This window comes from Bos taurus, chromosome 10 (assembly GCF_002263795.3).
Source record: "Bos taurus isolate L1 Dominette 01449 registration number 42190680 breed Hereford chromosome 10, ARS-UCD2.0, whole genome shotgun sequence".
Lineage (NCBI taxonomy): Eukaryota > Metazoa > Chordata > Mammalia > Artiodactyla > Bovidae > Bos > Bos taurus.
Genome location: NC_037337.1, coordinates 33563339 through 33588088, shown reverse-complemented (window position 1 = coordinate 33588088; position 24750 = coordinate 33563339). Strand labels below are relative to the sequence as shown.

The 24750-nt window shown below is 40.8% G+C and overlaps 1 protein-coding gene and 1 non-coding gene across 10 annotated transcripts; both read right to left on the bottom strand.

Annotated features, from left to right (window-relative positions):
* Positions 1–7826: 7826 nt before the first annotated feature.
* TMCO5A (transmembrane and coiled-coil domains 5A) lies at positions 7827–22399 on the bottom strand. Of its 9 annotated transcripts, NM_001076467.1 has the most exon segments (13): positions 7827–8213; positions 12033–12073; positions 14032–14089; positions 14374–14517; positions 15524–15588; positions 16018–16077; positions 16514–16570; positions 18452–18523; positions 19254–19304; positions 19990–20113; positions 20530–20679; positions 21639–21726; positions 22295–22343. In NM_001076467.1, coding segments are annotated over 9 exon segments (636 nt in total). In that variant the 5' UTR covers positions 21653–21726; positions 22295–22343; the 3' UTR covers positions 7827–8213; positions 12033–12073; positions 14032–14089; positions 14374–14474.
* Positions 11587–11691, bottom strand: LOC112448624 (small nucleolar RNA U13). The gene has a single exon (XR_003037006.1). It is a non-coding gene; the product is annotated as a small nucleolar RNA U13 (small nucleolar RNA).
* Positions 22400–24750: the final 2351 nt, after the last annotated feature.

The following is a 24750-nucleotide window of genomic DNA, read 5'->3' as shown; positions in this document are numbered from 1 at the left end:
TAACAGGCACTTTTGCTAGGATCCTTCCTTCCTTCTCCATTAAGATGTATGTTTTATGAATGAGATTATAGGGATAATATTCTTGTAGCTCTTTTCTATAATTGAGGATTTTAAACATGTAAAAGGGTCAGAAGTCCATAGTCAGCCAGAGGGGGATATATAGGCACAATGGTAAGTGGTACTTTGTGTTACCTCCCTAATCACAGGTATTAGCAAGCTGTCAGTGTCCAGGGCCAGGTCTGAAAATAATCTGGACTTGCATCATTGTGCCTGTGGTTGCCTTTTATCAGTATCAGCATCAGGTATGGGCTGACTTACAGAGGACCGTTAACCAACTTTTGTCAGTTCTCCCTTAAAGTTAAGGGTGCTTCTGCTGTTGATAGGCACTGTGTTTTTGAAGGTTGTTTGTGTATGCACCTAGTAATCGGAGAAAGCAATGGCACCCCACTCCAGTACTCTTGCTGGAAAATCCCATGGACGGAGGAACCTGGTGGGCTGCAGTTCATGGGGTCCCTAGGAGTCGGACACGACTGAGCGACTTCACTTTCACTTTTCACTTTCATGCATTGGAGAAGGAAATGGCAACCCACTCCAGTGTTCTTGCCTGGAGAATCCCAGGGACGGGGGAGCCTGGTGGGCTGCCGTCTATGGGGTTGCACAGAGTCGGACATGACTGAAGCGAATTAGCAGCAGCAGCATGCTCAATGGCACCCCACTCCAGTCCTCTTGCCTGGAAAATCCCATGGATGGAGGAGCCTGGTAGGCTGCAGTCTATGGGGTCGCTCAGAGTCGGACATGACTGAGCGACTTCACTTTCACTTTTCACTTTCATGCATTGGAGAAGGAAATGGCAACCCACTCCAGTGATCTTGCCTGGAGAATCCCAGGGATGGGGGAGCCTGGTGGGCTGCTGTCTCAGGGGTCGCACAGAGTCAGACACGACTGAAGTGACTTAGCAGCAGCAGCAGCAGCAGCAGCATGCTTAATAAGATCCCCCTGAGCTTTTAAAACATTTAAGTGGAAGATTTAGATTGCACAAATAGAAGAGGCAGCTGGTGAGACTTGGTCATATGACAGGTGGAGGGGATATTTTGAGGTTTAGAAGCCCAAACCAGACTTTCTGTTCTTCTCTGCCCATTGGCCTAGAAGGCACCCACATTAAACCCACCAAGTTTTATTCAGTGAAACCAGTGAAATGTCTGCTGTTCCCATCTTCTTAGACTGCCAGCAGCACTTAACAAGAATCCAATGAGCGAGTGCCTCAGATGGCTAGTTGACCAGCTCTCTACCCCAGCTCCCTCTCAGGAATAATAAGGTTTTTTGCCAGGATTGTACACATCCAACAGCCCAGCGTGAGTCATTCTTTTGCCCCAGGGTCGGTTAAGATTGAATCAGTGAGTTGAGGAAAAAAAAAAACAGAACAGTGATTTGATTTCTTTTATTCCCCCTGGGAAGTAGGTTGAGGATAAGGATGAGGACAAACTCGTTTATTTTACATGCTTATTTGCAGCATTAATATATAGTCTCCTTCCACGAGTAATGTTTTGAGCACTGTGTACAGCTCTATCACTAATGAGAGGGAAGTGGGAACTGTTTCATTTCCTTTCGGGTAATTCTTTTGAGGCTAGCACCACCGTGTGGATAAAGGGGATGCAGACATCTTTGGCTTGCGTAACAGGCCAGCACTGTGCCTCTGGCAACATGATCTGGTATCTTCTCTCCTATTCCATCTCTTCTGAGTCATCACAGAACAGCATAGTGATAGGGATATTTTTTGCAGCAGTGTTATACAGTGCTGGACTCTCAGGATTCTGTGCTTCCACAAAGTGACTGAACTTGCAGGAAGATGACAGAAAAGATTCACAGAGCAGATTTGTATCAGGCAGAGTGTAAATTAGACCCCTAGTTTGGGATTAGCCACTGGACTCTAAAGTGGATGGTGCCAATTTGGACTCTGTAAGAAACACCAGGGTCTGTTCTGAGGCAACTTTCTGACATTTATTACCCAAGAGGGGCAGACTGAATCAGAGGAAAGGAGAAGACATAAAATTTGGTGGTGGGATACAAAAGCATTTTACCAAACCACAGTGGTTTGCCTCTTGGTTGAGAACATGAGGTGCAGCTCCTCTCCTGACTCTTATGGTAGAATGAAGAGGAGAGAAGAATACAGAGCAGTTCTACTGACTGTGGCTTTAAGTCCTGCAAGCAGGGTGGGAGTGGCTGGCAAAGAGAGGAGAAAGATGTATACCTCCATAGCAGCCTTTCCTGTGTGCTGGCACCAAGGTCCCTGGAGAAGGGCAAGCCTGCTGCTCCCTGAGGGGTTGTTTCTTCATTTCCAAATTGACTTGTATGTGTGTGTTGGGATTGGGGTCTAACAGATAAAGGTAGGGAAAGCAGTTGCTTATAAAGAACTAGCCCCATTTAACTCCTAATAGATCACCCTTCCAGTCTTTTTCTTTGTTTAGTTTCCCAACTCCAAAGAGAAAAATTTTACTAACACTTAAAATGGGGAGTTGTGATTGTAGAAATTTCAGGGAGTCAAGAAAAAAAATCAGGATATGCTAACATTCCTCTCTTCGATGAACTATTAAAGTGATAGGAAATGTATAGAACTGTCCTTGCCACCCACCACTCACTATTGCCTTTATATATCCCCTTTGGTGTATACTCAGTTGTACAGTTGTGTCCAACTCTTTGCCACCCCCTGGACTATAGCCCACCAGACTCCTCTGTGCATAGCATTTCTCAGACAAGAATACTGGAGTGGGTTGCCATTTCCTACTCCAGAGGATCTTTGCATCCCAAGGATCGAACCTGAGCTTCTTGCATCTCCTGCATTGGCAGGTGGATTCTTTACCACTGAGCCACCTGGGAAACCCGTATCTCTCTTTTACTCTTTTCCATAACTGACCTGGCTCCTACAGCTGTAAACGTTAATATATCTGGGATTTCAGATTGAAACAGCTTCTTGTGGCTGAGTATGGATTAATGCCAGTCTGGTGGGGGCTTTCAAGGGACATGTTATGGAACTTTCCTCTGTAGAAAGCCATTTTTCAAACTTAAGTATGACCAGGAAGCTGGGTGGGCTAGCTGATATGTAAAGTGCAGATTTAGGTTCACATTAAGATTAGAACAGAGATAAATTAATTAGAGAATAGAAAAATAGAAAAATCAATGAAATAAAAAGTTAGTTCTTTAGAAAGGTCAACAAAATTGACAAAATTTTAGTTAGATGACTGAAAAAAAAAAAAAAAAGGGAACAGATAATTGCTGATATTACCACTGATGCTACAGAAATAAAAAGTATTATAAGAGGATACTATTAACAATTGTATGCCAACAAATTGGATAGTCTGGATGAAATGGACAAATTCTAGAAACATAAAACCTATCAAGACTGAATCATGAAGAAATAAAAAACCTGTTCTTAGAATAGATCTTTAACAAGTAAGGAGACTGAATCAGTAATCAAAAATCTCCCAAAAAGGAAAAGGCCTGGATCTGATGGTTTCACTGTTGAATTTTAACAAATACTTGAAGAAGAATGAATGCTAATCCTTCTCAAACTTTTCCAAAAATTGAGGAGGAGGGAAAAGTCCTAACTCATTCTATGAGGCCAGCTTTCCCCTGATATCAAAAAGCCAGACAAAGGCAATATAAGAAAATGCCATTCATAACTTCATTGAAACCCCTAGCAAAACCCTAGTGAGTGATTTTCTTTTAGGAGTAAAAATATTCAAAGACTCATCCTGAAATTCATGTGGAATTTCAAGGTACAGTGAATAGCCAGAACAATCTTGAAAAAAGAAGAACGTAGTTGAAGGACTCACACCTCCTGATGTCAAGACTTACACAAAGTTATGGTATTCAAAACAGTGTGGTTCTGGCATGAACACATGCATATATACCAATGCACCAGAATAGAGATTCCTGAAATAAACCCTTCCTTATATACTCAAATGATCTTCAACATGGATGTTAAAACCATTCAGTGGGGAAGTTCAGTCTTTTCAACAAATGGTACTGTGAAAACTACTTATCCACATGGAAAAGAATGAAGGTGGACCCTTACCTAGCACCATAAGCAAAATTAAATCAAAATGGATCAAAGACCTAAACATAAAACTATTGAATTCATAGAAGAAAACATGAAATTATAAAACTCTAAGAAGAAAACATATGAAGAAATCTCCTTGATATTAATCTCTTTGGAGAGAACCATGAGGAAAGAAGAGAGGTAGAAATTTCTTCTACAATCTAGATGTCACCAGGAGCCACCGCTATCTTTGATGCTGGCTTAGATTGCTTTTCCTACCATCCTCCACGTTTCATGTTCTATGTTTTAGTTATTTTTCTGAGGATTTCTGCAAATGTTTTCTCCTACTTACTTGTTTATTCTATAATTTACAGCTGCTTCTTTGTTTCTGACTCAGCATTGACTCAAACTGAAGAGATAACAGCTTCTTTTCTGCCAAAATTCACTTGTAAGGGTTAACAAAAGGCAACTTGTACAGGCAAATATCTATAACCATATCTGGTAGAGTTTACTGGCCAGTGAAGTAAGCATGTAAGAGCAAATATTGCAGTACCACTTATTAGAAAATGCTCTAAAATTGAATAGCAACTTTTCTTCTCTTCTGATAGTCCCTTGGTCCATTTCCACCAGCTTGGTTGGATTTCAGTGTCTCATCATTTTGTTCAGCTTTCTCTCCTTGCTTCTTCTTCTCTCAGATGTGACAAAAAATTCGTGTATTATTATGAAAAGCATTTCAGTTTTAGCACTTATCACTCCCTCACAATTCACACTTTGCATAACTCAGGGTTTATTAATGTGCCCTGCTAAAAAAAGGTTCATGCATACCAAGTGTCACCCTTTCTTCTTTCCACTTTCCCTGATAGGAGCAGGGAGAGAAATATGGCAGTTAATTTCGCCAGAGCTAAGAATTATGCTTTTACCTTACAAGACTGGAGGGTACAGTTGATTTTGATTTTAAACAACAATTGCAGCAGCATCTTCATTATATTATTTCCTGACTGTAAAGAGTTGGGAAATGCTAGTTTCCCAGAAGGGCCACTGAAAAATGCTCAAGAGATCTAGTTTTATCCTGATTCTGTCACTAACTAGTTATGTGATTTTGGGTAAAGTGCCTCACTGAGTCGGAATGACTAATTCCTAAATTCCTTGCCAATTTTATAAATCCGTAATTTGTCTGAGAGTCTCCCAGATTCTTCCATAAATGTAGCCATGGCTGGGATTTCCCACTTCACAGGTGGGTGAACATCCCACCATGCTGGACTATGCCTTAGCCTTTCATCGGCCAGCTGTCAGGTCAATGTCTGCTGTTAGAAACAACAGAGGTATTAGAGGCCAAACTTTGGGTCCAGACACAGGCGCAAATTCTGTTTTTTTTTTCAACTCAAAACTCTGGTTTTTCTGTTTGCTCTCAAAACTGGCTATTTGTAAACTAGGTAGGTTGTATTTAATACAGTGATGTTCATGAAATACTTAGTAAGGGGCCTTGTACATAATGAGTACTTAATAAGGAATTCATGATCATGAACATCATGTCTGTTATAAAGGGGCTGAGTAAATGTCATGACAAACTCTTTCTGAGTCTGCTGAGATATCTTAAGGCTTCTGGTAGAATGTTTCTCTTCTCAAGGGGCAGAAGTTGCAGAAAAGTCTGGAAAGTGCTTGGAAGGGAAGTTATGCACCTTGAAGCCTCCTTTGGAGTGTGTCACTGAGCCCTTGTGTTTTGAGGGTTGAGTCTTCAGAACAACCTCCTGACCTCCAGATAGGTGGATTTCCTAAGAGTAGGCTCACTTCCCAGACTGCAGGGATGGAAGTAAGGCTGATGGTAGCAGAAACTGGAATCAATCTTAATCCTCTAGGAACTTAACCTTGGAAGTATGTCTGGATACTTGAAAGGAACAAGAAAGGTACAAAGTATGAAAGGTACAAGAGGTGCAGCTTGAGCTCTGGCACCAGGTCCTAAGCATGGTCACCCTTGACACTGAAAAATGAGATGTAACTGTTAGCAAAATATACCATGTCAACAAGATTTTAGATTATATATATATAACCATGCATCCTAGGCTTCCCTTGTAGCTTAGTTGGTAAAGAATCTGCCTGCAATGCAGGAGACCTGGGTTCAATTCCTGGGTCAGGAAGATCCCCTGGAGAAGGAAATGGCAACCCACTCCAGTATTCTTGCCTGGAGAATCCCATGGACAAAGGAATCTAGCAGGTTACAAGAGTTGGACACGACTGAGTGACTAAGCACACAACCATACAACCTGGTTTGCTGAGACAGTCCTGTCTGATTTCTCTTGTCCTGACATAATTCTTAAGAGTATCCTTTCCTATTATCAGATATGTCTCCATTGAGATGATTAATTACTTAGTCAACCTGTGTAGGACACATTTCCAACAGTGACATCGTGTGGCCTTAAGAAGCAATGACAGTGAACCAAAGAGTTAAAGTTCATTCCCTGCTGGTGTGGAAGTCAGTGACCCCTTTGTGCTCTTGGACTTCAGAACTGTCAAGGCTCCTGATCATTTAGGAGGGTGGGGAAGTTCAAGAGGAAGCTTACGTATATCCTGTCAATAAGGCATGTACATGGTTCAACAATTAATTGGAAGTGGTGGCTCCATGGTAAAGAATCTGCCTGCAATGCAGGAGATACGAGTTTGATTCCGGGGTTGGGAAGATCCCCTGGAGGAGGAAATGGCAACCCACTCCAGTATTCTTGCCTAGAAAAATCCCATGGACAGAGGAGTCCGGTGGGCTACAGTCCATAGGGTTGCAAAGAGTCAGACATGACTGAAGCTGCTGAGCACGACTTGACCATATTTAGGTTATCCCAAGTTTGTGAAGCAGTTAATATGCCATGCACTATTTACTTTATAGCATCCTTGCTTACTTCAGCTTTGGAGATCTGGGTTTTCACATATTTATATTGAGCTCTTTGCAATAGTTTATCTCAAATTATGATCTTGAAAAGCTATAGTTTTTACTGTTAGGAAGACACATGAAGTGAGCTACAGCTTTGAGTTTAATTGCCAAAGTTGTGTGTTTATGTGTAAGGCTAAAACTAGTGATTAAGTCAACGTCTGCTTTTGCCTCCAGTATCCTTTTCCCCTTCTCTGAAATTCAGTGCCCCGTTTCCTTTGGGAAACACATTCCATATAGCTTACATGGGGCTGATTCCTTATCTCTTTCTTGTCCCCTTGCTTACCTTGTTCCTTTCAAGAGGTTGGACATATGGTTCATGGATTTGTGCTTGACTAATTAGAGTATTCCCATCCATTTGGCTATACTGATTGTGTGACAGGGGTAGACAGTTGATCCCAACTAAGTCAGTTTATCTGAACTTTTCTGCTGGAGCTATTGGAAAGATGGTTTCATTCTGCTAAGGATGCAACTCTTGTAATATGAGGCTTAGGCTGTTGGTACCATCTTCTTGCTAAATGGAAAATGCCCATTCAATGACAAGAGAGAGAGGTGAAGCTCCACTGACATTGCTTTCAACTTCTGGATCCAGCCATGCCTGGAGTCCCAGATTTTTAGTTCCATGAGGCAATACTTTTTTGTGTGCTATCGATTTATACATTAACTTAAACTAAGGCAATTTTTAACCAAAGAGTTCTAATATAAATAATGAACAATCTTCTGCTTTGCAGGGATCCAGTGTCTTAAATTTTTAAGATTCACCAGAAGAAGTGATCAACTCTAATTTTGTTCAGCATCTATGATATTATTCTAAGAATTGTCTACTCTGTTTACTCTCTGGTTCTATTTAGCTTATGCACATAGCCACAGAAATCCATTGACAGAGCTCTTTACTGGACAAGGTTAATCTTGGAAAGACAGTGCAAGGTGGGATGGTAATGAAGTAGGCAAACCTCAAGGGAAAAACTGAAGAAAACCTCTTCCCTCCACAAGTTCTGCGTCTCCTAGTCTATGGCTCAGATGCTACTTGTCTTCTTTTGCTCAAGGATATTTCTTGGGGATCAGTGGGGCAACATGTCCTCTGTCTCAAGCGTGAGAGATGGAAAGAGGAAACATCTTAGCTTCCACAAGACGTTCCTGCTCAGTATCCTGGGCAATATGTTGACAAAGAGATCTGGATTTATGAAGCTTATATGGAACAACAAGTAGCCCAGCAGTCTGATGAGAAACAGGGTAGTGAAAAAGAAATATTGAAAAATCCTGGAAAGAGAAAGCCGAGAAACTGTTAACTAGAGGTTAGAAAACCCGGAACGAAACAGTCATACCTAAATGCATGTCTGATTCTTTGATATTCAAATGTCTCTATTCCTAACAACCCCTTTTAAAGGCAACCTCTTCCCCTCTGCTGGTCTGCCAGCTACTCTGTCTCTCATCACCATGTTTAATTATCTTTCAGCATTATCACTATTTAAAGGTATCTTGTTTTGTTTGTTTTTATTTTGGAAAATTGTTTTTGCTCCAATTTATGTTCTATTAGCAGGGTGTGTTTCTGCAGCTCCACAGCTTCTTCAACATCTGGTATTGTCAGATTTTAAAGCTTTTGCCCATCAAATGTGTATAAAGTAATATATCACTATGGTCTTAGCTTGCATTTCCCTGACGAATGATGGAGCTGAACATTTGTCCATATGTTTATTGGTCTTATGTGATTCCTCTTGCCTATTTATCTATTATGCTGTTTGGGCCTTTCTTATTAATTTGTAGGAAAACTTTGTATATTCTTGATATCAGTCATTTGCCGTTGTGTATATTTGGAATATTTCCCCTCTAGTTTATAACTTTCACCTGCTTTAAGAACAAAAGTTTTTTTTTCAAAATTTATTTTTAATAAAGTCTAATTTATCAACCTTTCCTTTTAATTAGAATGAATGCTTTTTGTATCTTGTTTGAAAAGTCATTCTCTACCCCTAGGCCTAAAAGATACTATTTTCTATTAAATCTTTATGGTAGTTTAAAAATACATCCACAAATTCTTTGTTACTCCTCCTTTTGAGAGCTTCTTTTCCATTGGAGTATGGAATAGACTTGACTGACTTGCTTCTACAGAACAGCATATCACGGAAGTGACAGCATGTGATTTCCTAGGCTATGTACTAAAAGCACTGAAGCTTCCTCCTTACTTTCAGGAGGAAGCCAGCTGTGAGTTTGTGAGGACACACAGGCAGTCTGCTGGAGAGGTCCTTGTTATGAGGAACTGAGACCTCCTGCCAACAACCAGCTGTGTGAGTAAGCTCCTTTGGAAATAGATCCCCTGGCTTCAGCCAGGCCTTCTAATGACTAATTTCAGCCAACATCTTAACTGCATCCTCATAACAGACCCTGAACTAGAACCACCCAGCTGAGTAGCTCACAGATTTCTGACGCACAGAAAATGTGAGTTGATAAAATGTTTGCTGTTTGCAGTCACTGAATTTGGGGTCAATTTGTTATGTAGCAATAGATGACTGAGTTTTATAAGCTTTTAAAAATTGACATTTACATCTTTAATTATCTGGGCTTGATTTTTGTTATACTATATAGTAGTGATTCAATCTTATTTTTTCTCATTTAGATAACCATTTTTTCCCACCATATTTATTGAACAATCAATCCTTTCTTTCCCCTCTGACATATAATCCCTGCCATATATCAAGTTTCTGTACATACACTGTTTCTGAGCTCTTTGTTCTATTCCATTGGTTGACTTTTCTATTCCTGTCATAACACCACACCATCATAATTACTGTAGCTTCCTAGTAAGTCTTGATATCTCAAAGGACATGTTTCTCACTCCTTAACTCTCCTTTAAAATTGCCCAGGTCATTATTTGACCCTTTACTCTCCCATATATGCTATATTTTATTATCATTTTATTCAATTTCATGAAAAATCTTTTGAGGAGTTTGGAATTAAATTGATTTTATTCATTATTTGGAGACCATTGATATATTTATGATATTAAGGCCTGCTATCCATGATCTTAGTATTTTCTTCTTTCATTCATGTTACCTTTAATATTTCCTAATACATTGCTGTAAATTTCCTTATGGTACTCTTGATTTCTTTTTTAACTGATTAATTGTTTTGCACTTGTGGTTTTAATATGATTGACATGAGCAAGCCTCCCCTGTTTCCTTTGCTATATTACCCTCATCAAGGTGTGGCAGGCTGCATTCTGCCCCACGACAAGTTCACTGTTCAACTCCACTCACCAGTCAAAACAGCCCTTGCCCTCCAGTTTTCTGAAGTTTTCCTGTAGAGTTAATCTTGGTGACAAGATCCATTCTAGTACAGGATCTTGGTCAAAATGAGAATCAAGAGCTGTTTACCATCCTCTTCCCACCACTCTCCTCAATGTTGGATACCATATTCATGAGAAGGGTCTGGGGTGACATCTCTGGAAGGACATGCCTAGGGACAATCTCAGGAACAACCTTGCTTTCTTATTAGCACACATATACCAGTGTCCCAAGGATGTGGATCAGGACAAGAGGAAAGACATTTGCAGTTTGATGTGATAAGGTAGATTTGCTGGACTTTAGGCTACTAACTTTTCTTTAGGCTACTAACTCTCTTTAAGGCAGACAATTTTTATCCTAGGAGTTCACGTGGGCAATTCCATGCTGGGCACTGGTTTCTGAATTATTGGTGAAGGTGGCCTAGGAGTTCTAGGGAAAATTCTTCTGGTTGTTCTGGGAACATGCATTTAGGGATATTGGAATATGTAATACTTCACTTATCTGGTATGAAGGAGTATCCCTCTTAAGCAAATTTTCCAGACAATTGGAGCTGAACTTTAAGCACCAATAATTTTATGTTAACCATTTTGATGGGACTCTTTCTAAATCACATGTCATACCACTTTAACTTTATCTTTCTCTATGTGGTCATGTATGGATGTGAGAGTTGGACTGTGAAGAAGGCTGAGCGCTGAAGAATTGATGCTTTTGAACTGTGGGGTTGGAGAAGACTCTTGAGAGTCCCTTGGACTGCAAGGAGATCCAACCAGTCCATCCTAAAGGAAATCAGTCCTGGGTGTTTATTGGAAGGACTGATGCTGAAGCTGAAACTCCCATACTTTGGCCACCTCATGTGAAGAGTTGACTCATTGGAAAAGACTCTGATGCTGGGAGGGATTGGGGTCAGGAGGAGAAGGGGACGACAGAGGATGAGATGGCTGGATGGCATCACTGACTTGATGGACATGAGTCTCAGTGAACTCCGGGAGTTGGTGATGGACAGGGAGGCCTGGCGTGCTGCGATTCATGGGGTCGCAAAGAGTCAGACACGACTGAGCGACTGAACTGAACCGAACTGATGCCTTCTTAAACATATTGAACATAATTTGACCTTTTCTTAAAAATGAAAGGGCTTCGATACTAATTTTACTTTGCAATGACATTGATTCCCTAAGGGCTAATATTGACTCAGTTGTTTGAATTTTGATTTCTTATTTGTATTAAGATTTTTGAGCAGCTATTGTGTGCTGGATACTGTTAGGTGCTATGTCTTTTTCACAATCATTTTCTCTCCCTTTTATCTGTTGTTAGGCAGTGGTATCCTTGCATTTAGAAATTCTCTCCCTATTTTTATTTTTCACATTAAGAGGTAGTATGCTGATGTAGCAAAGTTTGAGGGAGGCATATCTCGCGCAATAGTATAAAAACCCAATCATCATGCTTATGAAACACAGAAGGATCTCGCCATTTCTAATCTACTGATGTTACTGGAAAACCAGACACATCAAACTAGTTGAAAGTGTTAAAGGGAAAAAGGAGTAAGAAGAGACTTACCACATCTCTTCTAGGTAATAAGATTCCTGTTTCTAATTACTGCTAGGCCACTGGCTTCTAATACTGGAAAGCTGAGATTGGTAATCACCTTCAGAGAAGGAAGTCGTAACATTGACTGAGAAACGCAGTCATTGTTGACTTGACTCTATGTGTGTGTGTGGTTGTGTGGCTAGACTTTGCTCTCTGCCAGAGCAGCTAAGTAGAACTCCTAATTTTCTGGGAGGTTTACTCAATGATATTTACTTACCTTTTACAGAACCCTGCTTTCTTCTTTTGGAGAGAGTTATCCTAGGAGAAGAAAGGACAGTGATAAATAAACAATATCTGGAGGCTATTATCACTGCCAAATAATATTCATTGAGCTGTTAATTAAATGTTATTTTAGATAAAATTTTACAGATTTTTTTCATATGCATAAGGAGATGAAATTTTCAAAGCCAAATATATGTGTGTATCTATGGATGTGTGTATATGCACCCAGTCCTTCAGTCATGTCTGACTCTTTGCGACCCCATGGACTGCAGCCCGCCAGTCTCTCTGTGCATGGGATTTTTCAGGCAAGGATACAGGAGTGGGTTGCCATTTCCTCCTCCAGGGGATCTTCCTGACCCAGGGATTGAATTTGTGTCTCCTGCATTGGCAGGTGGATTCTTTACCACTGAGCCACCTGGGAAACCCATATAAATATATACACGGTACACATATATATGTAACTGCATCACCTTTTAATATTCTGATAAGAAAGAAGACATAGAAAGGGAAGGTCATACAGCTAGTAAGTGGCAGGACCAGGCCTGGATCCCAGATCCTCTGAGTCTACTTTCTGGGCTCTCTCAACTATACCCTACCTTTGGATTAGCCAGTGACCCTTTGAGAAGTTTGTAGGCTATACAAACCACACAGACATATTCTAGAGATAAAACTTGAAAGATATAAAAATGTAAAGATGAGGATATACTCTGGATTTCTATGACATTTCTCTTCCAAATGTTTTCTCAGTTATTTTCCTTTTAACTTCCTTGTGAGATAAAAAGGAAGAGAAATTATGATCACATTTTAAAACTGTGGAAATGAGGCTTGCAGAACTGGAATTAGAAAGTAGCTTTCTGGGTTACAAATTTGATTCTATAGCTTGAGTGAGATGAAGTGGCATGCTAGCTGGTCACCTGCTCAGGTAGCCTCTCCACAGGGATTGCTTAAACCTCATAGGTAATTGAACCATCTCATGGTACTCTCATAATCTTGATGAATACACCCTGTTGTTTCTCTGATAGGTGGCCACAAGGAATAATTTAATGAGCCACTGGGATTAGATGATGGGACACATTGGGGAGCATGCCAAGCTTCGTTCTAGAGAGGTGGATTTCATTTATTTCAGGAGTTTTGCTTGCTGAATGGAATATATAAACTTGGGACCAGAATAACCTGTTCAGAACAGTGAGAACTACAGTCATACAGTCTAATAAATATTCAAACATCTGGAGCACTTTAAGGATAATAGTCAATTGTTGATATGTGCTTTTAAAGAAGAGATGGCTTCTCCTTTCTATGATTATAAAGACTGTATATCTCAACAATATAAAATTCTGGATTAATGTCAGCCTTGGTTCTAAAGGAAATATAAATTACAACTCAAGTCCAATAAGATTTATCTATGTACTTGCTGCCATAAGACACCAAACAGGCCCAGAGGTCTGGTGCTCTATGTCCACATCGGTTTCCTTCAGACCTTTGCATATGTGCTGGTAACATCATGATGTTAAAGACATACAAACATGGAAGCTGTGTCATAAAGAAACAATTGCTTCCTATGTTTTCACTCATAGGCCAACTCTAGCTAGACGGTGATAGATGCCCTTGGCATTCTGTGCAGTGAAAGATTCAGGACGATGCTGGGATCATCAGGAAAGAGTGCTGTGATTGGTGCAGAGCAGTGGTATATATATTGGCCTTTTGTCCATAGAGTGCATCCTCAGCTACTGTTCTTTCTTGCTTCCATTCTAAACTCTCTCTGCTCTTGGACTGGTTTATTTGAGAGCACATCATTTGCATGACTGTAGGAGGGAAAACAGTTGTTCCTAGTGTCCTCTTGGTTTAAGGTTGAAATGCTTTGAAATTACATCTAGTATTTTTCTTGGAAAATGCACCTGGGAAGATTGTTAGATGTTTGGTGGCTTATAGCGATTTTGGAAACTCCTTTGAAAAGCAATGATGCTGAAGAAGCTAAAGATGGAGTGGGTACTTACCTTGTTATTTTGGCTGTTATACTCTTTGCTTGTGGAGATCATGCACATAACTTTTGACCTAGGGATAAAAGAACCAAGACAGAGGTTGGATAAATTACACACGGAGATTCATACTATATGGTGGTTATTTTAAAATAGTTTTATGGTCTAATGCTATGTTGTCCACTATTGTAGCCATTTGCTACATGCAGCTATTTAAATTAATTAAAAAATAATTTCCTCAGTCATATTACTTGTTTTTCAAGTACTCAGTAAATGGCTTAGTGGATACTTAACAGATAGCATATAAATTTTTGTTGAATAGTCTTGGTTTAGAAACTTAGCTTAGCAGTCAAGCCATACCTAGTACTCAGGTAGGATTTTGGGAGACTTGAAGGTGTCCTTTAAGGGTGAGAGCCTCCAGGTCCCGGTGCCTTGGACACCAGGCCACCATGTGTGCCTGCTTAGTTAGAGGCTTTATGCAGTTTGGGTCTCTTTCTCTTCATCCTAAGATTCCAAAATATTTAATAAATAGAGATACTTCTTGATTGAATTAAGATTTAACTTCTAAAGAGGGTCAAAAAATTGAAGTTTTTGATTTAAACTAAAGAATTTAAGTGTCTCCCAGGTAGCTCAGTGGTTAAGAATCTACCTGTCAATGCAGGAGACATAGGTTTGATCCCTGGGCTGGGAAGATACCCTGGAGGAGGAAATGGAAATCCACTTCAGTATTCTTGCCTGGGAAATCCCATGAACAGAGGAACCTGGAGGGCTACAGTCTATAGAATCTCAGAAGAGTCGGACACAACTTAGCGACTAAACAACCACTGCAAAAGAGTTGAACTCTTCTGACAGACTCAAGGCATCTTTTTTGGGGGGTGGGGGAGGCTTTTCTTTTATTTATGTTTAATATAGTATAATAGTATACAGTTTGAGTTTCATAATATGATAGTCTTTGCAGGTGTCTGGAGGTTAATGTCATGCCTATCCCATATGGTTTAATTTCTTTATATTTGGGGTAAGTGAAGATGGTATTATTATAAGGCCTTTCCTGTGAAATATAAGGCATGCTCTGCTTATCAAGGTGCCTGACCTCTAGTCCTTTTTAAGGCACATGTTTCTGGCCTTAATATAAACCCAAATAATTGGTAATATGATAAAGTTAGGAAGGGAAATGCATTTCTAGAGTCTTTTAAGAAAGCTGGGAAAAGGACCTGCATTTTAGATTTGGTTTATTATAATCATATTGTGTATACACTTGAAAATGGTGCTGTTAAAAAAAATTGTGTATTTATACAATAACAGTATAAGAATTCATTTATCTTGCCTTAAAAAAAAAAAAGTTGGTGTAGTGTAGGGGGAGTTGACCTGATCACTATGGAGGGGAAAGATATGTGGTGTCAGGGCTTATGCAATTCCAAATTGGAATTAGTCAGAGAGATGTTTGCTCTGACCCAGGCTGAGATGGAGTTACCACTAAAACCAGGATGTTCCTTTGTTTGCTAAAGCTCACACTTCTCTCTCAAGGAACCGAGTTTCTAGTTCTTCTTGTATTTTCTTCAAAGTTTCCTGGTACTTCTTCAAAGAGAAATAAAGGAAAGCACAGTTACTAATTAAAGCCCTGTGCTTTTCCTAATCATAATAAACACACATTATTACATCATAACATAAATGTTTGATGTTCCCACTGCCACTTTTCCTCCTTCCTAGCCTTCACTCCATCAGTACTGATCTCTCACTACGTTTCACCATTGGACAGGCCCCTGGGAATAATTGGGGTTATAAATAGTACAAGTGCTCATCATTAAGTTAAAGGCACTAGGGGCTGGGAGACGAGGCAAGTAAAAGAATGATATTGGTGGTGGAGTGTCAAAGACTTTAAAGTCCCTTTGGAGTGACACCTTGAAGAGTTAAAATTATTCCAGGTGGTCTTTGCTGAAAAACCTATTTCCATTTCACTGTGTACCTGAACAAACCCTTTGCTAGCTATTTACTGAGAGGCTGTACCTTTATGCAGAGAGCTTGATCTTCACAGAGCTGGGCCACGAATGCATAGTCTTCTATTACCTGGGAAGCAAAATTTATTAGTCTTAAATTTTCTCAGGGAATTTCTACAAGAACAATAGTATACTTGTTTCCTCCTGTGTACAAGACCCTAAATGTAGGCTTCTAGTTTTTCTAAATATGTTTTTTGTACATATAAACTCATTTTCTGAGAATATGCTTTATAGTCCCATGGGGATTATTTGGGGACAGTTGGGAGAAGAATAGATACTAATTTGTGGGAAATAGACATTATGGAATGTATCCTGTAGAAATGTTAAATAGTAGGTAACCTAGAATACTGTATTCATCCTCCTTTCCTTCTTCTCCTCCTGATCCCATGTAGTTTTAGAAGTAGAACATTATTAAAACTCAATCATCTGAAGAATGTGTTAGATTGTTGGACCAAGAATCACATTTCCCTTCCTTTGGGAGAAGAAACATTGAAGTTTGTGGTTACCTTGGCCAGCTCCTTCTCTTGGTCTGCACAGGAGGCTTCCAGTTGTTGTAACTTAACCTATAGACAGGAAAGGAGGCTGGTAACTCAGCAAGGCAAAAACAGAATTTCATTCTGAAATGCTATCACAAAGTTTATCTCACAGGTGGTTGAAGTGCGTCAGGCACATTTCAGATATCTCTTTGTTGGAGAGCAGTCAAACCATCCTGTCAGCTGCCTGGTGAATCCACTGAGCATTCGTCAGTGCTCCCTTTGCCCTTAAACTTCAATTCTTAGCTTCCTTCTTCCTTAGCTATTTCTCTTAGAAAATATCACTCTTGAAAACGTCACTATTCCCTTTGCATTTATATATTCATTACTCCTTTTTTCCTCCCTGTATTCCTCTTTTCCTTCCTTGAATATTTGATGAAAGCCATTTTATATCGGCCACTCTACTGGAATGACAGGGAAAGGGCAAGGGGAGTACTGAGGATACAGTGATGAGCAGGATTGATAGGCTCTCTGCCTCACAGAGTTGACATTCTAGGTGGGGGACATAACAAATAAGTCAACCTGATAATGATAAGTGCTGTGAAAGAAATAAAAGCACAGAAATGTGCTGAGAGTGAGTGATGGAGTAAGAGCTATTATAGGTGGTTTGTGAAGGCCTCCTTGATGATACTTGAGTTGAAGTCTAAATGATAAATATTAGCCAAATGGACATCTGGAGGAAATATGTTCCATGCAGAGGTTACATCAAGGGCCAAGACTGTGAACTTTGGTGTGGATGAGGAAGTTATGTGGCTGTCGCAAAGAGTCAGACACAACTGAAGCGACTTAGCACGCATGTAATCACCTTACTTAGCAGGTAAAACTCACTATTCTTTTCCTAGACTGGATCCCATGACAGGATATGTAAATTTCCCAGCATACAGTAGATTTACAGATCCTAGCTCTGTCTCTCGGAGAAGGCAATGACAACCCACTCCAGTACTCTTCCTGGAAAATCCCATGGACAGAGGAGCCTGGTGGGCTGCAGTCCATGGGGTCACTAAGAGTCGGGCACAACTGAATGACTTCACTTTCACGCATTGGAGAAGGAAATGGAAACCCACTCCAGTATTCTTGCCTGGAGAATCCCAGGGACAGAAGAGCCTAGTGGCTGCTGTCTCTGGGGTTGCACAGAGTTGGACATGACTGAAGTGACTTAGCAGCAGCAGTATCAGCAGCTCTGTCTCTATGAATTCATACACATATCTTGCTGCTGCTGCTGCTGCGTCGCTTCAGTCGTGTCCGATTCTGTGCGACCCCGTAGATGGCAGCCCACCAGGCTCCCCCGTCCCTGGGATTCTCCAGGCAAGAACACTGGAGTGGGTTGCCATTTCCTTCTCCAATGCATGAAAGTGAAAAGTGAAAGTGAAGTCGCTCAGTTGTGTCCGACTCTTAGTGACCCCATGGACTGCAGCCCACCAGGCCCCTCCATCCATGGATTTTCCAGGCAAGAGTACTGGAGTGGGGTGCCATTGCTTAGCCAGACTCAAATAGTCACTTTAAAATTATGTGATTTCAGGTTTTAGCAGTCCAGAAAAGGGAAAGAATAGTTTATATACACAATTTCACTCAATTTTCAAACTGAAGTTGGGAGGGACTGATTAAATTGCCCTTCATATACCACACCAAGTACTGGGGCCAGGATTTAAATTAGGGACTTCAGCTGCCTCCAGTGTTAAATATATATTTGTGTTTATGCTCTTCCTCATGGAAGAAAGAACAAAATATATGGCTTCAGAGCAAAATTCCTGACTAAGAGCAGAGGAAAATTCAGCACTCAATGGCCCAGGCTTATGCCTGACATGGGTAAAACTACAAAGAATTTGTCTCAACTTTGACAGTTGTTTCAACTTGAAGGCTTGTTTCCTGTTCACATAGTCCAAACCCATTCAAGATTGCTTTTCCATTTACCTTTGACTCTTCTGGGGTTCCCTTTAGATTGTCTTGTTCACACTTTGTTGCTTTTTGAGATTTCCTTGTAAGCTACAGTTTCAAATAAAAAAATTCAATTACAAACAAAAAATACATCCAAAAAAAAAAAAAAAAAAGACAAAGATATTCTCTGGTGTGTGTGGGCTGGTAATTTGGCCTTGATAAAAGCTGTCAGGAGATGGTCCTTTGGTGGATACTCGGTACCCTTGAAAACATTTTTATTCTGCTTCCAATTTCTTCCCACTAGTCTTGGTCATCAAAGCTAGATCTGCTCAAGACAGGGGTACTTTTCCAAACTCCTAATCCATGCTGGGTTACTCAGGGCTGCAGACCTGGGTCAGAAAGCACAATAAACATAGGAAGCCCACTGTATTCTGAGCAGGAGTTAAGATAAAGGGAATGTCTAGATGAAGAAAAGGGAATCCTTAAGAATTAAATATTTTTAAAAGTCTCTGTTGAAAGTAAAATTAATTCTCACTACAAAGTTGCCAGCCAATCACTTCCAAAATGTCTACTGGAATCCTTTTCCTTATAATGCAATGAAGAACCCATCATATCATTGAATATCCTGAATACCCCACCCATTTCTTTCATCTGATACTCGTAGGGAAGATCTGTGGAATTTATTTATGTTATCGGGCTAAGTCTCAGGAGAGTCGTTCCCACCCCAGCACAGGCTGGTCTGACGTGTGGAATCCCCTATGATCACTTTTGCTCCTTTGCCTCTCTGATGACTGTGCGTGCAGCGGGAACACTGGGGAACACAAGAGCCCTATCCCACCTGTCTTTCAAGTTCTGCTATGCTGTGGACCAGGGTCTCATTCTTCCTTTCCTGTTGAGAGAAAGAAGCAGAGTGTAAGTGGGCATGTGCACATCATCATCTGTTTTCTTTTTTTTCCAGTTGATTGTTCTCCATTTCACTCCAGTGATTTTTCCTGCAAGAACTCTATCTTACTGCATAATGTCAGGTTAGGAATCTGTGGTTTGATCTCAATATATACGTGCCAACTTACCAGGGACAGAGATGCCCACACACAGGGCTTTCTGGTACTAAATATTACCTGAGAAACCCTAACCTCCACACATTCCTTTCCAAGCATGGTCACATCCTGCCACGACTTTTGAGTTGACTACACAGTGTATGTAAAAAGGAGAGACTGTCTCATTCTTTGGAAGGACTGACAGTAAAACTGAAGCTCCAATACTGTGGCCCCCTGATGTTAAGAGATGACTCATTGGAAAAGACGTTGATGCTGGGAAAGATTAAGGGCAAGGGGAGTAGGGGGCAACAGAGGATGGGATGGTTGCATGGAATCACCAACTCAATGGACATGAGTCTGAGCAAACTCCTGGAGATAGTGAAGGACAGGGAAGCCTGGAGTGCTGCAGTTCATGGAGTCAAAAAGAATCAGACATGACTGAGCAACTCGACAACAACAGCAACTTATCTGACGGTTGATGAGAGACAGGATGATGAATATAACCTGTTGAATAGCACTTCCCAGTTTCTTGCTCACCAGTCTGGCAGTTTCTTCTTCCATCTCCTGCAAGGCTCTTTCCCTTTCCATCGTGGTGGTGTTCTCCTTCTCCAACTCCTCATCCTCTGCCAGGTCTCTGGTCTGAGTGATCTCATTTTCCAACCTGGATGACACAAGCACACAGTAAGGAACTCAGTTTCAAAACTGATAAAACACGTATATCAGTTTCAAGGGTACCTCAGTGACCATAAATATGAATCTCAAGTTGGAAGCCCTTCTTTCCTGGATTCTTAGACTCAGAATCACTTTCAAAGCAGGAAAAGTAAGATTCCTCTAATTCCCAAGTCAAATACCTCAATGTTCTTTCAACTCAGGTAAATATCACCCAATTTTTTAGGAATCTCCTTGAAACTTGCCGTAGTTCAGGTTTGAGCTGTAGAGAAATGCCGAAGAATGAAGGAGAAACTTTGCTGTACAAGATTTAGATATCTAGAACAAACTGGAAAATTCAATTTTGTCTCTTTTTCCCCATCCCATCCTCTGGACTGAGTACTTTCCACATGGAACCCCAACACTCACCTCTGAATCTCATCTTCTTTCTTGTGGATTTTGACAAGAAGGTCCTGATTTGCTTCATCTATTCTCTGCATATCCCTTTCAAGGTCCATATTCAAACTGTTAATGTTCTTCTTTGACTGGGCCAATCTTAAGATTTCCACTTTCTCTGACCTATAGACTCAGTCCCCAAAATGAACAAGGGCCAGTTATTTTAAGGTCAGTAATCTTTGGACTAAAGGGCATATCTAAAAGGCATTAAATTCATTAACCTGACTGTTTCTGGGAACATAGTTTTCCATTTTCATTCTTAGGAAATTATATTTCTTAATCATGCTCTACAATTTGTTTCAGTAAGTCTCAACTCGGTTAGGGAGGTTTTTCTTGGCTTTCTCAGCCAAAGTGTTTGATATACTAGTGCACCTCTACTTTGGTTCCAGGAGAAGTCTTGCTTCCTTAAACAGCCCTCTGCACTGGTTTCTCAGACAAATTGTTCACAGAATCTGCTTATGCAATCCACTTTTATTGAGTACTTTTATCCAGGTAGCTGGCACATTCCTAATGATTGGGCCCGGCCTCATGCAGAGGCACAAGTGATTTCCACTGGCAGGGAGGGCTTTAGTCTTTCCCTTCCTCCTTATCTCAAAACTTCTGCCCCAGTGCCTGCTACAAAGCTTGAAAATGTACCATGACAATCACTCCATTAAGTTAACAGATGTGATCCATGCATACGCTTTCAAGAATGCAAACATCTTTTTGAAGTAAATTTGAATAAAATAAAGGTTAACACTAGAGTGGTCTAGAAAGGGTACCTGGCACATGGGAAGCTCTCAGTAAACTTTTCTTTTTCTTATATCAGTTAAGTAGTTTGCTTTTTAAATAATTAGCCACAAACAAGTTAGTGAGGCAGAGAGATTTTTGAGTAAGAATGAGGGATGATTTTGGAAAAGATAGTCCTACCTTGGAAGGACTTTACAATAACTATCACTTAGAAGGGAAAATTTATAAACGCTACCCTTCAGGAGGGCACAAAGTGCTTGGGGTGGAATGCAGTGGGGGATGATTAGATAGTAGATGGAGAGAGAGAAGACTAGGACATGAAGGAAGACATCAACAGCGGGCCTTCTTCATACCTTGGTCCTTGCATGTGGCTTTGTATAATTATGATTACTTACTCATAATCTAGTTGATCTTCCTTTTGTTCTTCCATTGTAGATTTTCCTGAAATATCACAGAGATGTATCTAATGAACTGGGGAAATGGGTCCATTTATGAAATAGAGTAACTAGCTTAGAGCCCCCAAATACAGAAACAAAATTAACTGGTTTCTTCCCACCAACTTCATGTTTTGGCCGTGACAAAATTCAGCCTTTTAGTTTTCTGCTCATGATCTGATTATGCCTCAGTAAGGAGGCAGTGAGGATACAGTATGTACTTGATATTTCAGCATATATCCTGCTACAGATATATTCAGAGATAGTTCACCTACACAAAATCCTTTGGAATTTATATGCTGCAATAAGAATCAATAGTTATCAATTGTTCTTAAGTCCCTTTCTGCTCCAGGCCCAGTAGCTTTCTTAAAGAGCTCATGGACATGGGTGTAGGTGTATAACTTCTCTGAAAAGTAATCTCTGCGCTCTCTAGCCTGGTGTCTGTAAGAGTCTCCAGATATTAAGATCTTAGTATTAAATAGGTCTCAGTAAAACCAAGCAGAAGTAAATAATTTGGCTTGCTGTGCCTCCTTGGTTTCCCCTTTATCTCCATTTCTTCCGTAAACTCCACCTCCCTTCTGATGTGTATGGTCTTCCTGCTTCTGCCCTAGGCAGTTAGCTGCTGAAGCGTCAAATCTTTCCCCAGTGGAACTGTGCAATAGATTCTCAGAACCTTCATGACTCTGCTGTTGACACGGGGAGGGCGGAGCAGCATGTCACAGTGGTTTGGGTGGCAACGGTTTCTCACCATCTATGGAGACTTAAGAACCTAGCTGGGTGTGTGTGTTTCATGGCCATGTCTTCCCTTTGGCAGCAATAGTTGAATGGATCTGATTTCTCGGCCATATGAATGGGGTAGCCCCTGTTTTTTACTTCTCTGGTAGATTGTGCTGTCTCACTGCCCATGTGTAACTAATATAGAAAGTCTGAGTCCTAAGGCCAGCAGTCTAATCCCATCATGTAGCCAGCTAACTACTCATTCATTTGATAAACACTGAAGCTGTTGAAGGAGCCCCTTTGTATTCCAGGCACTGTTCTAAGCATTAGAGAGACAGAGTACACTAAACAGTCAAGACACTTGCCCTCATGGAGTTTACATTCTAGGGCAGGGGTCCCCAGCCTCTGGGATGTAATGCCTGACGATCTGAGGTAGAGCTGATGTAATAATAATAGGAATAAAGTGCACAATAAATGTAATGCCTTGAATCATCCTGAAACCATTTGCCCCACCCTTGTCCGTAGAAAAATTGTCTTCTATGAACTGGTTCCTGGTATCAGAAGTTTTGGGGACTGCTGTTCTAGGACAGGTGTTGGGGGGGTAATAACACAAACAAACAACAAATAACACAAACAAAATAAATGAGTGAAGGAATTTTATTTGGTATGACAAAAGAGAAGAGTGCTGGAAGGAAACATAACTGGGTGAAGGGGATGAAGGATTGTAGTGTGTTTATGTGTGTGGGAGGAAAGCGGTTGCAGTTGTAAATAGGGTGGAGCAGCTGAGCACCCCTAGACCTGGAAGTGTGGATGCAGCTGCATTAAGAGGGCTAGTGAATGGGAGACCTTAGGTTGTGCTGGAGTGGACACAGAACCTAGAGACCCGACATGGGCAATAGCAAAGGTCATGGTCATCAGGAGCATGGGCCAGCATGCATCCTGAAAGACCAGCAGACCCAAGAGCAACAAGCAGAGGTATGAAGACCCAAAGCTCCCCCTTCAATCCACCTCAAGGATACACAGCTTTCCCCTGCACCTGCCACTCTCCAGGGAAAGAAGAGAGCTCTAGAGAAGAATCTCCCAAGACTGAGAAATTACCTGAAAGAGATTTTTAACCAGGAAAAGTCTATGGTATCTTGAATTGGTCCCATTGAGTCTTTTCTGCCAACTTAAGGAGTCAGAGCTAAAGGGGAAGATAAGATCATTTGCAGAATATAAAGAATATAACTCTGCACACCTGGGTATGTACATTTTGACCAGATTCTGCACCATTTGTAACTTTGTGTGTGTGAATCATGGAAATGTAGGAAGTTTTGGATCTCGACTTAATAAGGACCACATTGAGTTGATTTGTGGGCCAGAGTGACTTCTTAACATACTGTAGTTTCTAATAAACTATTTGTAAAATTAATGGCCTCTGATGACCCCCATTACCATCTCCCTTCTTCCTGAAAGAAGGCATTTCGTTGCTTTATGAAGCTGTACACAGAAGAGTAATTAAGTAACAATTCAGGCCAATGGCCTCTCCCAGGGATTAATGGTAGAGAGAGTTCATTAACCCCAGCTAGTTATGGCTTCTCCAGGAAATGCCCTGGACCAAGGTTATTGTAACTATTAATGGATTGGATAGGGACTTTGACTGAGATAAAAATAAAGCTCTATCTCCTTCCTGGGGAGCTTTTCTCCTTGAGGGGTTACCAAAGGCAAGCCTGTAGAAGCAACAGAACCCCAAGCTTGGGGCCCGTGTGGGATGAGGACAACAGATTGCTATAGGGAGAACTGCTAAATTAAGGTAAAAACAGAGCCTTGGGGGCAAATTAAGGTCCTTGGTATAATCCTTGCTCTTTAGGAGGTGGCTTGATTAACGCCTCGTGCAGCTTTAGGGCAGCAGTTATCACCTTGCTAACGTTTCTGTGCTGTGCCCTGCCCCATGCAGAAGAGCTGCTGAGAGACATGTGAGGTTTGCTGCATTGCTGTTAGAAATGCAGTGGCCTTTGTGTGGAAGTCTGTTGTGAAAACACGTGCTCTTTTCCATTCTGGGCACTCAGGCTCTGTGTGCTGGGTCTCACCCTTCTGCCACAGGGAGTCTGACCAGCTGCCTGAAAGTCCTGAATGGAGCTGCCCGGGCTCTCCCTGGCCCTTCCTGCTGCTTCACAGGGATGGATAGCTTTTCCTTCTGTTCACTCACTTGTCCTCACTTTTACTATGGCAAAATCTTTGGATATGTCTTATAAATGAGCTTGGTTTTGAAGCTCATATCCAGGCAAGGCTCTAGAATCCCATTTTAGATCATTCATTATTTTTTTAATACAGT